Source organism: Loxodonta africana, chromosome 1, assembly GCF_030014295.1.
Source record: "Loxodonta africana isolate mLoxAfr1 chromosome 1, mLoxAfr1.hap2, whole genome shotgun sequence".
Classification (NCBI taxonomy): Eukaryota; Metazoa; Chordata; class Mammalia; order Proboscidea; family Elephantidae; genus Loxodonta; species Loxodonta africana.
Window position 1 is genome coordinate 151,476,433 of NC_087342.1, and position 15,408 is coordinate 151,491,840.

The window sequence follows — 15,408 nt, forward strand, 5'->3', positions numbered from 1 at the left end:
CAGAACGCCCCGCCCCCCCGCCCCCACCAGAACAGAACTGCCCCGTGGGTATATACGGATGCGTCCAGCTGTGAGAAGCAGTCTGCCAAGATACAAGTGAGTGTGGAAAGGGCTGGTCCACATTTTCAAAGTGGACAGGGCCCATCATCAAGGCTGCAATAACTGCAGTAATGTTGTAGAGAGGAGAATTCTGGCCCCCAGAGTAGGACTGTGCACAGTGCATGGTGAAGAGGATAGTCTCTGGAGTCTGTCTGAATTCTGGCTCTACCACTCATTACTTATAACCTGTCCGGGCTTCTGTCCTTGATCTGTGCAGTGGGATAATCATCTCTATCTCCACTTCAGGAGCCCTGGTGGCACACTGGTTAAGTGCTTGGTTGCTAACCGAAAGGTCAGCGGTTTGATCCCTACTTTGCTGGTTTATTGTGCAGATTAAATGAAAATATGCTTTCAAAGGGCCCAGAACAGTGCCTGACAGAACTCTGAATGATAAGAGTTCTGTGTGTGACGGAGTAACCCAGGTCATGTTTCAGATAAAACAGGTTGAAGAGAAATCTCCATTTATCTCCAGAAAAGGTGGCTTTTTTTTAGGAGTGCTTACCCGTGAATTGGGATTGTCCAACACAACAAAAATGACAAAGATGTTAGCATTGCGGGCAGCCTGAACTGCTGCTAGGACTCTGTCTTTGCCCTCAAGGAAAAGACCACGTCCATCGGAGACCACCAGGAGGAGCTGTGCAATTTCTGTAGCAGAACATGAGAGGAAGGAAGAGAACAGAATGAACACCCATTTTTAACAACTCAAAGCTACCTAGATAAAGACAAATTAGTATAGATTTCTCTATACTATTAAAACCAAACATCTATGAACCTGATGCATCTGGGCGCAAAGGAGGTCTCTGATTAAATTTATTGGTTAGGAAGCAAGTCAGAGACAAGGCTGTGTAGACAAGCACGTTCTAAGCTTCTGTCAATAAAGCAGGTATTCCTAAAAATGCTTCAGGGAATGTCAAATCCAGAACAACGTCATTTCAGAGCAGTATGTCTGATAATTAAAATATCATTGAAATGTTTATAAAGTACAAAAAAAGGACAGCACTGAGTAGCCCACTGGACAAAAGTGTCCAAATCAGAAACCTGGAGCTGTGTCTTCCAACTTTCAGCGTGTGTATTACCTTCAGATTTTTGTCAGTTCCTTGTACCTAATACCTGTATTATTTTTTTCTCGAAGCTGACTCACTTAAACAAAAACTTAAATAGAAGGGAACCAAAGAATAAACACAGTGAATAAAAAATTGTTTAAAAAAAATTTAGCTATACAATGTTGCTAACTAAAGATTACAGTGCCTAAGGGTTCTCTCTGTTTCTCTCAAGGAAGTTTAGCAAATGTTGAGAGGTCTCAATGACTTGATTCGAACAGGAAATTTCTCCATGATGTAATTAGGACTGAGACTTTGAAAAGGGCTGGATAAAAAATTAGTGTGTTTCAAGCCACAAATCATTGCGGTTGGATTATCTGGTTTTTTAAACCATGCTCCTCTCTGCTTTCCTGTTATTAAGATATTACAGAACAGTCATTTGCACATACTTCGTTCCTTTCTGTCACTACTCTGAGCTCAATCAATCCAATATATAATAGCTCATTACAAATTAATTTGTGTCTAATTCCCATAGATTATTAACCTCAGGAATATGTGTTTAATAAGATTTTTTAAATGAACGAATAATTGAGTAAAATATTCCATCAAGGCTGAATACCTTGCCATCTCCTGCTTGAGAGCACACAGAACAGGGAAGCATTTTGTTAGCAAAGAGGAAAGAACGCAGCTCACCTGGACTGATGTTTTGTGAGAGCTGCTGAGCGGCTACAAACATGTTGGCTGAGGACTCTAGAAACTAAAGCAGAACCAGAAACAATTAGAAAACTATTTTAAGTCTCTTCCTATTGTGTCACAGAGACTGAAATGACTTCTGACACTTGAGTGACTGTCACATAACCATCTCCGGTCTACAGGCACTTCCAGCCGCTGCATGAAGATGGAAGAGGCTTGTGCTGCTCGGCATTTACCCATGGGTACTGGCATTCTCCAGTACAGACAGACATGTTTCCGGCATATACCCCACTGATGCTCTGCAAACTATCCCACAGGGAAAGAAATACTGCCCCAGGTGGCTAAGAACGCAATAACCCTCAAATGAACCAAACACCTATCTTCTTCCAAGAAAACAAAATATCTAAGCAAATAAACACGGCAAGAAAGTCCAAATGTCCAGTGCAATGTAAAGAAAGGAAGCTAAGTTAGAGCAGAAATCAGGACAGAATTATATCCCAGGTTCTGTTTTGAACTTTTTATGTCATCCTGAGCAAGTCCCTAGCTTTATTTCACAACATATCTTCTCTAGACTAAATGCGGGAGAGAAATCAGCCTTGATCCACTAATAAGGGTACTAGGAGAAGGGTGTGTCTTTGCAAAATGCTCCAGGTGTTTCAGAAAAACAGGGAGCCTGAAAATCAATGATGCAAAGTCCACTGACTTTTGAGGAGCTGAGAAAAAGAGGCCACACCTTTTTAGTAATGGATGTCAAGGAAGTTTCTATTCCCAGTGGAACACAGGCCGAAGTTTTAGGAATATTCTGTAAATTTTACTTGTCTTAGGACCATATTGGGGGGGGGGAAGTGCTAAAGATTGTCTCTTGTACACCAGCTTAAGCATAACTATGCAGAACCCATTTGATTTTGTCAGCATACCTGAGCAATCTTGGTTTTCTTCTGTTGGAAGGTACAGAGCCGTAGAATCTGGGACCCCGAGAAATCACTGAACTGCTCATGGAATGGGTGTAACAGTTTTACGGACTCTCCAAAACTGGGGGAAGGGGAAACCAAATACAATGGGAATTATTTTTTGTCGTGTGATCAAAATCAGAAAGCAAATCTGTGAAAAGATTTTTCCCAGTAGGATTAAAATGCACCCATACCTGCAAACTGCAATCTGACCCACTTCTAAGAGCGTTAGAGCATTTCCAATCACAGCCAAAGATTCAAACGCAAGCTGTAAAATAGAAAGTTAAGGGTTGAAGGAATTAGAATATCTTTAGAGTGTCCTAGACCAGTGCCTGTCAACCTCTTTCACATCAAGATTCCCCCAGAACACATTATTTTTTTTTATGTCACAGGGGAATATCAACAAGGCTATTCACTACCAGCCCAGGGGCTCTGGCAGCCTGATACCCTGCCTGGTACTACGAATGCAGAAACTCTGAACCCATCGGAGTGCCCTTTAATACACTGGTAGAATAGATCTGTTCTAGGCATCATCCGGTAAGGAGGAGCTTGGAAATTTCGTCTATAAAATTTTCCTTTTTTTTTTTTCGAACTACATAAAACGTATCCTCTTATGGGGAAAACAAATGTAAACCAATCTAAAGAGCACACACAGTAACATCAAACTGTAGAGCTTTAATAGAAAACTTCATTACCACCTTCATAAATGACAGCATAGTTTTTAAATTTATCCAAGATGAAACGAACTGTGGTAGAGACACACAATGGAATATTATGCAACAATAAAGAACAATGATCAAGCTGTGAAGCATCTCATAACATGCAGGAATCTGGAGGGCATTATGCTGAGTGAAGTAAGTCAATCACCAAAGGACAAACACTGTATGAGACCACTACTGCAAAAACTCATGAAAAGGTTTATAACACAAAACGAAGCAATCTTTGATGGTTATGAGGGAGGGGAGAGCTGGAGATAGAAAAACACTAAATAGACAAGTGGTAACTTTGGTGAAGGGTAAGACAGCATACTATACTGGGGAAGCCAGCACAACTTGTCCAGGGCAAGGTCATAGAAGCTCCACAGACACATCCAAACTTCCTGAGGGACTGAATTGCTAGGCTGAGGGCTATGGGGGCCATGGTCTTTGGGAACAGCTAGCTAAAACTGGCATAATATGGTTTATAAAGAAAATGTTCTATATACTCCTTTGATGAGTAACATCTGGAGTCCTAAAAGCCTGTGAGCGGCCATCTAGGATAGTCCATTGGTTTCACCCCTTCGGGAGCAAGGAAGAATGAAGAAAACTAAAGATACAAGGGAAAGATTAGTCCAAAGGGCTAATGGACTACAACTACCATGGCTTCCACTAGACTGAGTCCAGTACAACTAGACGGTGCCTGGCTACCACCACTGACTGCTCTGACAAGGATCACAATAGAGAATCCTGGACAGAGCTGGGAAAAAATGTAAAAATTCTAACTCAAAAAGAAATACCAGACTTGCTGGCCTGACAGAGACTGGAGAAGCCCCATAAGTATCACCCCCAGACGCCCTTTCAGCTCAGTAATGAAGTCACTCCTGAGGGTCGCCCTTCAGCCAAAGACTGGACAGGACCATAGAACGAGACTAAAGGGGCACACCAGCCCAGGGGCAAGGACTAGAAGGCAGGAGGGAACAGGAAAACTGGTGATAGGGAACCCAGGGTTGAGAAGGGAGTGTGTTGACATGTGGGGTTGTTAACCGATGTCATGTAACAATACATGTACTGTATAATGAGAAGCTAGTTCTGTAAACCTTCATCTAAAGTACAATAAAAAAAAATTTTTTTTAATTCATCCAAAATGACTGATGACAATAATGGGGATGACGATAACTGTAGCAACTAACATAACCAAGTGCTAGGCACCTAACTAAGGGCTTCACCTACATTATCTCATTTAATTCTCTTCAGAACTCTGTGAGTATGAGATAGGATTATAATCCTCTTTTTTCAGAAGAAACTGACACTTAAGAAGTAAATAAGTTGCCCGAAGTCATGTGGAATTAAGGTGAGGAACTAGGCTGTGAACCAAGCTCAGAGGTTATACTCTAACCTTTTCCAAAAGAACCTAGACATTTTAGGATGCTCACTGGCTCCTGTTAGGTGACAGCACCACTGCAAGGGATGACAAACACTGTGCAGCGTCCCTAATGGTGGATTAGACACAATCCTAATCAGGCTCTTAAGCCTTGTTATACTGATGGAACACCAACTCTAGATAACTTCAGGCCTAAAGAGATATATACTGAATAAATTTTTTTAAATCAGAAGTTTCAAATATTATGTTATGCAAAGTCTTAAAGAATAGTGTATAAGGATGTTGTACTTTGCATTTTATGGAAAATAAACATTGTCAGATTTATTTATTCTGTAACTATATAACAGCATTAGCAGGGTTAAGAAACAAAAAACAATTTAACAAGAGTCAGGGACCGAGATATTTGAGGCATCCTGAAATTGCCCCCTTCGAACTCTTACTTTAATTTCAGATCTTCTCAAACATGGGACCACATTCTCAGAACAGGTTAATAGGTACTTCAAAGTGCTTTTGCCAAATCATAGTTAAAACAGGTGGGTTGCCTGTAAAAAGCGATTTGGTATTAATTTCTCATCCAATTGCCACCCTATTTCCCTACCATACCTGTTTGGTGTGGTTGTCTACCATGCTGGAAGAGTCATCGATGGCCAAACAAATCTGATATTGGCGTTTACTGGGCTTGGTCCTTCGAAGCCATATCTTGTCTTTCCGAAACTGACTGGCAATGTATGGGATGACCTTACGCATGTTCAGTCGCTTCCCAGTTCGATAGTCTCCTCTATAAATTCACCAAAGAGGAACAGAGATCAGTTCAGCCCTGAAGAAAATTATTAGTACTTTAGGAATGAAATCAAATAACTAGGAACCTGGCACAGTGAGTGTTACTGTCAACTGAGGGTTAAAGGTCAGACAGAAAAACTGGACGTATGTGCATGATAATAATCAGGTGCCTCCAGAAAAGCTAAGACACAATAACAATTTTAGAAAAATATGTTAGCATTAATATTAAATCCTGAAATCTCTTTTCTATTCTAAAACTATGATTTTCAACATATCTTTGAATGTTGTGATTAACACATGTAGCAAGTACACCCTGAAGGTGTATGGGAAGACTCAGCCAATTTTCCCAACAGACATTAACGAATAGAAGAAACTGCACTCATACCAAACATCACAGAAACGTTTGTGGTAGAAATAATAACAAAAAACACGGCAAGGAACACTGTACTAGTGCCTCTGTGGCAGACACGGCAACCCAGAAGCCAGCGACATGAACGGTTAGGAACTAAGCTAGACAGAGCTGGCAACACTGCCATCTGTTCAGGGCACCGTGAGCGCACCCAGTGGAGAAGGCTTACTTCAGTTTGGCTGCCTGGGTAGGCTCTAATATGAGGCGAAGCTGTTCACACAACTGTTGTGAAAGCGGCGCGGTTAAGGCCAGATAACTCTGCCACATCTCAGCTGCAGCCTTGTCCTGTAACAACAAAAAAATGTAATTTAATCTTGTAACGTCAGGGCCAACCAAAGGCACCACACCAAGATGAGGGCTTGAGGCAAAGGAGCAGAAAATGACTTGCATGAACTTTCTCTACAGAAGCACTTTATGGTGTCCATTTAGCATCTTCTCAGCAAGCTGCTACCTAATTCTCCTAATAAAAAATGTCCCCTCTTCTGCCAAAACTACACCCCTCACTTCCAAGTGATAAGGAAAGAAACAACAGGCAGTACAATATTAGAACTCCTGCCCAAAGAAATGCCTTATTCACAGGATGTACAAAGACGAGTATAAGTACCCATCAAATGAGGAGGGAGACATGACTGGGGAATTTGGTGCTTGCAGATCCAGCCACTTAGTCATGGTCGCAGGGTCATGTTTCCCAAAGCAACACTGACACCCTCAGCAGTGTGCTTATTTCCTGGTCACGATTTTTCTGACAATTGCAGCAGAGTACTCAGTACACATATGTGATGCGAACGATGATGATCTACACATTTTCTTTCTTTCTTTTGATGAAAAAAGAAGGAATTTTAAAGCAGAATCTCACAGGATCTAAAGAAGTAAGTACACCTGAACTGCACAAAGGATGCAGAAGAAGGAAAGCCACTGGGAACTTACTTTCTTCCCACACACCCCACCCCCCCACTTCTCTGTGTACTTCTCCACTCCCACTTTGCTTCTGATTTTGATGCTTCTCACAGCTCATGGTCACCCCAGTTCCTGATACAGCTTCTTAGTTCAAATTCCAGGAATGGATTCCCTAGAGTCACTGAGTTTTAATTCTAAATTTATTTATTTTTGTTGTACTTTGGATGAAGGTTTACAGGGCGAATTAGTTTCTCATTAAACAATTAAAACACATACTGTTTTGTGATGTTAGTTGCCAACCCCACAACTTGTCAACACTCTCCCCCTGTCTACCTAGGGTTCCCTATTACCAGCTTTCCCATCCCCTCCTGCCTTCTAGTCCTTACCCCTGGGCTGGTGTGCCCATTTCATCTCCTTCTATTTTATGGGCCTGTCTAATCTTTGGCTGAACCACAGGAGTGATTTCAGAACTGAGTTACAATGGTGTCTGGGGGCCATATTTCCGGGGTTTCTCCAGTATCTGTCAGATCAGTAAGTCTGGTCTTTTTTTGTGAGTTAGAATTTTGTTCTACATTTTTTTCCAACTCTGTCTGGGACCCTTTATTGTGATCCCTGTCAGAGCAGGTGGTAGTGGTAGCCGGGCACCATCTAGTTGTGCTGGACTCTCTGGTGGAGGCTGTATACGCACACATTTCTGGTTAATCTACACCACTACATTAAGTCATTCAGCCATGGTCCAGGTGGCCCGATCTGAGGATGACACAGGATGGGCTTTTCCTACTTCCTCCACATCCCTTTTGTGGCTGCCTGGTTTTTCTACTCCTGTCACGCCTATTCTCACATCCATTACAACCATTACAGAGCCAGCAACAAAAGTTAAAGGAACTAAACACATCAGATTCTGTTTCTATTAAGCTACAGATCTAAGGGCAAAGCAGGCAGAAAGCAATGGACAACCTTAGGCTTTGTAATTGTGTTCTCCATATGCCTAGTCCCTTTTACAAAGGTAGTCAGAGCTAAGAACCTACATTTACTGTATCTTCCAAGAAAAAAAAGTCAAGATAGTTTATAAAAAACCAGTGACTTACTTCTTCTGGGTTTCCAGATTCATGTGGCTGCCACGTCTCCAGCTGTCTCTCCAACTCCTGCCTTAGCTCACTGGCATCTTTTAAAAAGGGCTAAGAAGAAAAAGCCACAGATGAGATGGAGCCCAAGTTGGAATCACCAACTTGTTATCACTGGCTGTCTCTTTGCCCACAGGATGAGCTCCAAGTACACAGCCAAATGTTGCTGGGACTCAGAACTTAAGCAAATTTAATGGCACAATGAGATGATGCCAAACAACCATTCCTCTCCTTTCCATTTTGGAGAAACAACATGGGTAAAGAAAGCCTCTTACACCCATAAATCCACCCCAGCAAAACAAAAACAGGAACAAAATACCCCTGAAGACATCAATAATGAAAATGTTCTTTGATTAATCTAATCTGCCACTAAGTCAAGCTATCAGGGGACAGAACTTAGTTATACTTCTCTTCCTAAATGCTGGCATTACTTAATCTTCATCAACTATTAATTTTCCTGAAGACCCCCCACACAAGGTTGGTCTCCAGTAAGATGAGTGGACATGAGAACAGGAGGCCAGAGGACCAGCTACACCATCACGCATGCATAGGCCAGGGCAGTGACCACCCCTTGCTGTGACCCTGGGGTTAACTGTGAGAACAGTGTCATCTGCTTAGACAGCACCTGTCACCCCAATAGTAGTCCTAAAAATTTTGATAAGGACATCATGCCCTAAAACAACCAGATGGTCCACAATGTTCTAAACATAAACATTTAAAAAGCAATTTAAAATTTATATTTTGTGAACTTACGGAAGCAGTAATTTAGGAAAGCTCTAGTACCTGGAGAACCCTGTCCATCAGGAACTGATGGGCTGTGTGAATGGTCGAGTCTCTGCTTCTCTCGGGATTCTTGTTCTCTGTCTCCTTGAGGGACTTGTCTGTCTCAGGGTCTTGAACTTCCTCTGTTTTAACATTTTCTGTCTCCAGCTCCATCTCATCAATGCCTATTTTCATATAAGTATATAGTTTTACTTATCATAGTATTAACATAAAACTGAGCCTTCTCTATTGCCTGTCAATCCTAACAATGGATAACTGATCAAACTGCTCATTTACTACCTAACCCATTTTTAATAGTGACTCTAGATGTTCTGTTTCCTTGAGACAGCCACTGCGATCCTTATCCCCTTAACTTCCCCTGCTCCCCGCTCTCAGGTGGAGCTGAAGGCAGCTCTTCAGGGGAGGGGAAAAGACGGCAGGGTGTTGTTTATCCTAAAAAGCCTGTAGAACTATGTGACCCTTTAAACTATGCGCATGTATAAAAATGAAAACTAAAATAAATAAAACTATAGCTCCGTTATGGTAAGGCCAAGTGAGGCAAAGATAAGACAAATAATTCGCCTCAATCTGTGAAGCTGGTAAGAGGCAAAGCCTGGATTTGAACCTAGGGTTGTCTAATCATAGAGCTATGCTTCCCTGCTGTCATATAATGGCAACTGTGCCAACACACCTGAGAGGCAGGAATGGGGTACAAGAAAAAGCCTTTGAATGTGGCAAGCATTTTTTGCATTTATTCCAATGAAAATAAAGCTATTCTTTAAAGTGTTGAATTCATGTCTTGTTTTGAAATGCAAACTGGATGTAGGAAGTTTTGTTACTTTTTCACATACATTTTCCGCATCCTATTTAATACCTTACTGCTGTTGTTGTTGTTGTTGTTAGGTGCCGTCGAGTCATTTCTGACTCATAGCGGCCCTATGCACAACAGAAAGAAACACTGCCCAGTCCTGAGCCATCCTTACAATCGTTGTTATGCTTAAGCTCACTGTTGCAGCCACTGTGTCAATCCACCTCGCTGACAGTCTTCTTCTTTTCTGCTAACCCTGTACTCTGCCAAGCATGATGTCCTTCTCCAGGGACTGATCCCTCCTGACAACATGTCCAAAGTATGTAAGATGCAGTCTCGCCATCCTTGCCTCTAAGGAGCATTCTGGCCGCACTTCTTCCAAGACAGATTTGTTCGTTCTTTTGCCAGTCCATGGTATATTCAGTATTCTTCGCCAACACCACAATTCAAAGGCGTCAACTCTTCTTTGGTCTTCCTTATTCACTGATCAGTTTTCACATGCATATGATATGATTGAAAATACCATGACTTGGGTCAGGCACACCTTAGTCTTCAAGGTGACATCTTTGCTCTTCAACACTTTGAAGAGGTCCTTTGCAGCAGATTTCCCCAATGCAATGTGTCTTTTGATTTCTTGACTGCTGCTTCCATGGCTGTTGACTGTGGATCCAAGTAAAGTGAAAGCCTTGACAACTTCAATCTTTTCTCCGTTTATCACAATGTTGCTCACTGGTCCAGTTGTGAAGATTTTTGTTTTCTTGACGTTGAGATGTAATCCATACTGAAGGCTGTGGTCTTTGATCTTCATTAGTAAGTGCTTCAGGTCCTCTTCATGTTCAGCAAGCAAGATTGTGTCATCTGCATAACGCAGGTTGTTAACGAGTCTTCCTCCAATCCTGATGCCCCATTCTTCTTCATATAGTCCAGCTTCTCAGATTATTTGCTCAGCATACAGATTAAATAGGTATGGCGAAAGAATACAACCGTGATGCACACCTTTCCTGACTTTAAACCAATCAGTATCCCCTTGTTCTGTTCGAACAACTGCCTCCTGATCTACGTAAAGGCTCCTCATGAGCACAATTAAGTGTTCTGGAATTTCCGTTCTTTGCAGTGTTATCCATAGTTTGTTACGATCCACACAGTCGAATGCCTTCACGTAGTCAATAAAACACAGGTAAACACCCTTCTGGTATTCTCTGCTTTCAGCCAGGATCCACCTGACATCAGCAATGATATCCCTGGTTCCATGTCCTCTTCTGAAATAGGCCTGAATTTCTCAATTGATATTCCATCAATTCCTGGAGCCTTGTTTTTCCCCAATGCCTTCAGAGCAGCTTGGACTTCTTCCTTCAGTACCATTGGTTCCTGATCATATGCCACCTCTTGAAATGGTTGAACATCAACTAATTCTTTTTGGTATAATGACTCTGTGTATTCCTTCCATCTTCTTTCGATGCTTCCTGTGTCATTTAATATTTTCCCCCATGTAATCCTTCACTATTGCAACTCAAGGCTTGAATTTTTTCTTCAGTTCTTTCAGCTTGAGAAACGCCGAGCATGTTCTTCCCTTTTGGTTTTCCATCTCCAGCTCTTTGCACATGTCATTATAATATTTTACTTTGTCTTCTCGAGAGGCCCTTTGAAATCTTCTGTTCAGTTCTTTTACTTCATCAATTCTTCTTTTTGCTTTAGCTGCTCGACACTCAAGAGCAAGTTTCAGAGTGTCCTCTGACATCCATCTTGGTCTTTTCTTTCTTTCCTGTCTTTTCAGTGACCTCTTGCTTTCTTCATGGACGATGTTCTTGATGTCATTCCACAACTCATCTGGTCCTCGGTCACTAGTGTTCAATGCATCAAATCTATTCTTGAGATGGTCTCTAAATTCAGGTGGGATATACTCAAGGTCATATTTTGGCTCTCGTGGACTTGCTCTGATTTTCTTCAATTCCAGCTTGAACTTGCATATGAGCAATTGATGGTCTGGTTCCCCAGTCAGCCCTTGGCCTCGTTCTGACTGATGATATTGAGCTTTTCCATCGTCTCTTTCCACAGATGTAGTCAATTTGATTTCTGTGTGTTCCATCTGGCGAGGTCCATGTGTATAGTCACCGTTTATGTTGGTGAAAGAAGGTATTTGCAATGAAGAAGTCGTTGGTCTTGCAAAATTCTATCATTCGATCTCCGGCATTGTTTCTATCACCAAGGCCATATTTTCCAACTACTGATCTTTCTTTGCTTCCAACTTTTGCATTCCAATTGCCAGTATTTATCAATGCATCTCTATTGCATGTTTGATCAATTTCAGACTGCAGCAGCTGATAAAAATCTTCTATTTCTTCATCTTTGGCCCTAGTGGTTGGTGCGTAAATTTGAATAACAGTCGTATTAACTGGTCTTCCTTGTAGGTGTATGGATATTATCCTATCACTGACAGCGCTGTACTTCAGAATAGATCTTGAAAGGTTCTTTTTGACGATGAATGCAACACCATTCCTCTTCGAGTTGTCATTCCCAGCATAGTAGACTATATGACTGTCCGATTCAAAATGGCCAATACCGGTCCATTTCAGCTCACTAATGCTTAGTTTACGCTAATACTGTATACTTTTATGTAACAGAAAACATCTTTTCTTTAAGAACATTTTTCTAATAATCAAGAATGTATCTTCTTGTCACAACTGGGTTAAATATACTATTGTTTTCTTCTACATATTTTAAAAAGACTAATGGATTTTGACTGAAACGTAAGTTTCAGAAGCTTCCTTGAAGGATAGAGTCCAGCAATATCACCCGACACCCCCTACCCCAGACCTTGCTACTTCCAAACAAAAACAGTGAACACTGATACTCCATTTAGATAAAAAAAACACTAAGCCTTGCAATAACCAGGGTAAAATATACCTAAGCTATGGCTTAGGACACAGAACAGAACAGGTAAGAGACTATAGGACTAGAGAACTAACTTGGCTTGCTTGGCGAGTTCAGGAGAGATTTCTTCTTAGTAGGACTCACCAGGGCCTGCTGTGGTCCGTGACTTGACCTCCTCTGGCTTCAGCTGCAGTGTGTCCACTGCTTTGAGCTCCTCCTGTTCCTCTGTGTCCATGAGGGCATCCTCTATCTCCTCCTCTTCCTGATCCTTGCTGGGAACTTTTGCAGACTGCTGCTGCTCCGTGTTGGCCGCATCTGCCAACGAAACACAGGCACACAGTTTAGGTCTTTGCAGAAGAAAGTAATGTTGGGTGACCTATAGTTCTGTCATTTCTAGTTCCCAAGATTCTAATTCTACTAATGTCAGTCCTGCCACTGACCAGCTAGGTAGCTTGGATACAATGTTTGGCTTGTCTGTGCCCAAGATTTCCACTGACCTACTGAAGTAACTGCCCAGTCCCTACCTCCCACAGGAGCTAAGAGGATAAGAATGTAACTACAGATGTGACAGGACTACAGAAATAGGGTGGTTAACAGGGTTTTTACTGCTACGGTCAGAAGAGTGAACTAGAATAAACAGGCTGGGAATATGACTCACAGCAGCTATGGAAAAGTATCCTCCATTACCAACTTGTGCGTAGGTAACCTGTACTGATTAAGAATACAGGATGGCCCTAGAAAGACTGACGTGGGAATCCTAGCATTGTGGTCTTAGACAACTTCTTACCCTGCTCTCGCTTCAGTGAGTCCCTATGTCAAATGGACACAGACTAGCTCATAGGGTTACTGGAGGAATCACGAATTCAGGCAACAAAGTCTCAAAGCAGTTTTTGTCATAAAGTAAAAGCTCAACACATGGTAACTATTATTATTATTGCTTTTCTCAAACCAAACCCACTGTTGTCGAGTAGATTCCGTCTCAGAGTGACCCTATAGGGCAGACTAGAACTGCCCCACAGGGTTTCCAAGGCTGTAAATCTTTATGGAAGCGGACTGCCATATCTTTCTCCCACAGAGTGCCTGGTAGGTTCAAACCACTGACTTTTCGGTTAGCAGGCAAGCGCTTTAACTACTGTGCCATCAGAGCTCCTCTTACTGCTTTTACTTTTTAAAAAATGGGAAAGGGAGAAAAAAAAGTAACCCGGTGGTAAGATAGAGAGAGAGGGAAGATGGCAAAATCGGCACGAAACGAGAGACTGAAAGGGCTGACTCAATAGGGGGAGAGCAAGTGGGAGAAGGGAGTAAGATGTATGTAAACCTACATGTGACAGACTGATTGGAATGGTAAATGTTCACTTGAAGCTAAATAAAAATAAATTAAAAAAAAAAAAGTAACCCGGGGCAGAATAATCATTTTTGTACCATCTACGTGAGGCTCATATTATCTACACTACTTTATATATTAGGAATGAAACTGCACAAAGTCACCAAGAGAAGTGAGACACTGACTGACAGCACCTTCCTACCTTCTTGTGCTGACATTTTTTTTCCTTCCCTTTTCATGTATGGGGAAAGACAAAATACTTCATGTTTGCAGCTCCTGCATGGCAAGGACCCACCTAGAGGCGACTATGCAGAAATGTTCAGGACTAAGGAACCCAAGGATTGGTGCTGGGTTTGGATGTGACCAACATTATCAAGGATATTTAAAGGGCTTACACTAAAACCAGCTCCCCTGAGCATTTACACTTGCCTATGGGTACTTCAAAGCAAGACCAAATTATATTTCCGCACATTTCTTATTAGAGAAAAAATAATTTAAAAGCCATTTCCTCTCCCTCCTAACACAAGCCTGTAATAACACCTGGGTAGTACACATCGCGTGTCATACCATAGGTCTGTACGTCATAAGCGTCGCTGCCTTGTTGAATGTGCTCAAAAGCATCTGCTTCCTCGACCCGGGCCTGGGGCTGGGCTGGCCACTGCTCAGCATGGCTGTCCGAGTCCACGGTCTTCAGTCTCTTATGCACACGCTCATTGTGATCACCCACGGAGCGCTCATTGTCAGCCTGCCCAGGTTTTCTCTTAAAACTCTGTAGGCAATGCAAGGAAACTCATGACAGCCTTATCTCTAGTAGCAGAAGACTAAAAAAATAACCTAGTATCCATCTACAGGGGGATGACAAATAAATTAGGTACAGTCATACAGGCATGTCATAAAATACAGCCATTAATAAGAATGGAACAGATCTATAATTATACAAAACAATCTCTATGATACGCTTTTATGTCTGAAACAAAGGCAAGGAAGGAAGGAAACACAATCACATACATATGTGCACATATGTACATAGACATATACATCCATACATATGTTACACATGCAGAAAATATCTCTAAAAGGAAATGCAAGGAACTGATAGCACCAATTTGCTCTGTGTAGGGTCCCTTAGGTGGCTGAGGGACAGGGATGGGAGAGGGGTTTTCAGCAAATAGGTTTTTGTACACTAACCTTGAATCATATGCATGAATTAACCCCCACTCAAAAAACTTAATATTTAAAAAGCAGAACACTAGGGACAGTGAACATGGCTCCTGGTTCATGGGCTCCATAACAGGAACATGGGTGTGCTGGGAAGAAGCTGAGATGGAGTCTAAGGAAAGCCCCCAAGGTTGGGTCTGCTCACTAAGACTGCCACCTGCCTGTGGGACAGGAAAGGCTGGGAGTGTGGCTTTTCTACCACTATGTTTAGCACATCTTCATCTAAGTTTAGTTGAAGAGTGACAAACCTGTGTGTTTTTCCTGGTGTGCTTCTGGGAGGCCAACCGGGCAATGAATCTGGATTCATGGCCTTCTGCCTGGTTTGCATCTGCAGCTCCACTCCCGTGTTCCTAT

At 42.0% G+C, this 15,408-nt stretch overlaps 1 protein-coding gene across 3 annotated transcripts in view; it reads right to left on the bottom strand.

Annotated features, from left to right (window-relative positions):
* MDN1 (midasin AAA ATPase 1) overlaps positions 1-15,408 on the bottom strand; it is a 180,378-nt gene that overhangs the window by 1,670 nt on the left and 163,300 nt on the right. For 2 of the 3 annotated variants that reach the window (XM_010602811.3, XM_023543791.2), the window contains 11 exons: positions 15,303-15,404; positions 14,404-14,605; positions 12,657-12,827; positions 8,855-9,018; positions 8,036-8,125; positions 6,220-6,335; positions 5,465-5,639; positions 2,977-3,050; positions 2,750-2,864; positions 1,833-1,896; positions 602-744 (listed from right to left, as the gene is read on the bottom strand). In XM_010602811.3, coding sequence (XP_010601113.2) covers positions 602-744; positions 1,833-1,896; positions 2,750-2,864; positions 2,977-3,050; positions 5,465-5,639; positions 6,220-6,335; positions 8,036-8,125; positions 8,855-9,018; positions 12,657-12,827; positions 14,404-14,605; positions 15,303-15,404 — 1,416 coding nt within the window. Of the gene's footprint in view, positions 1-601; positions 745-1,832; positions 1,897-2,749; positions 2,865-2,976; positions 3,051-5,464; positions 5,640-6,219; positions 6,336-8,035; positions 8,126-8,854; positions 9,019-12,656; positions 12,828-14,403; positions 14,606-15,302; positions 15,405-15,408 lie in introns of those variants that run through there. The other variant, XM_023543794.2, reaches the window with a different exon arrangement.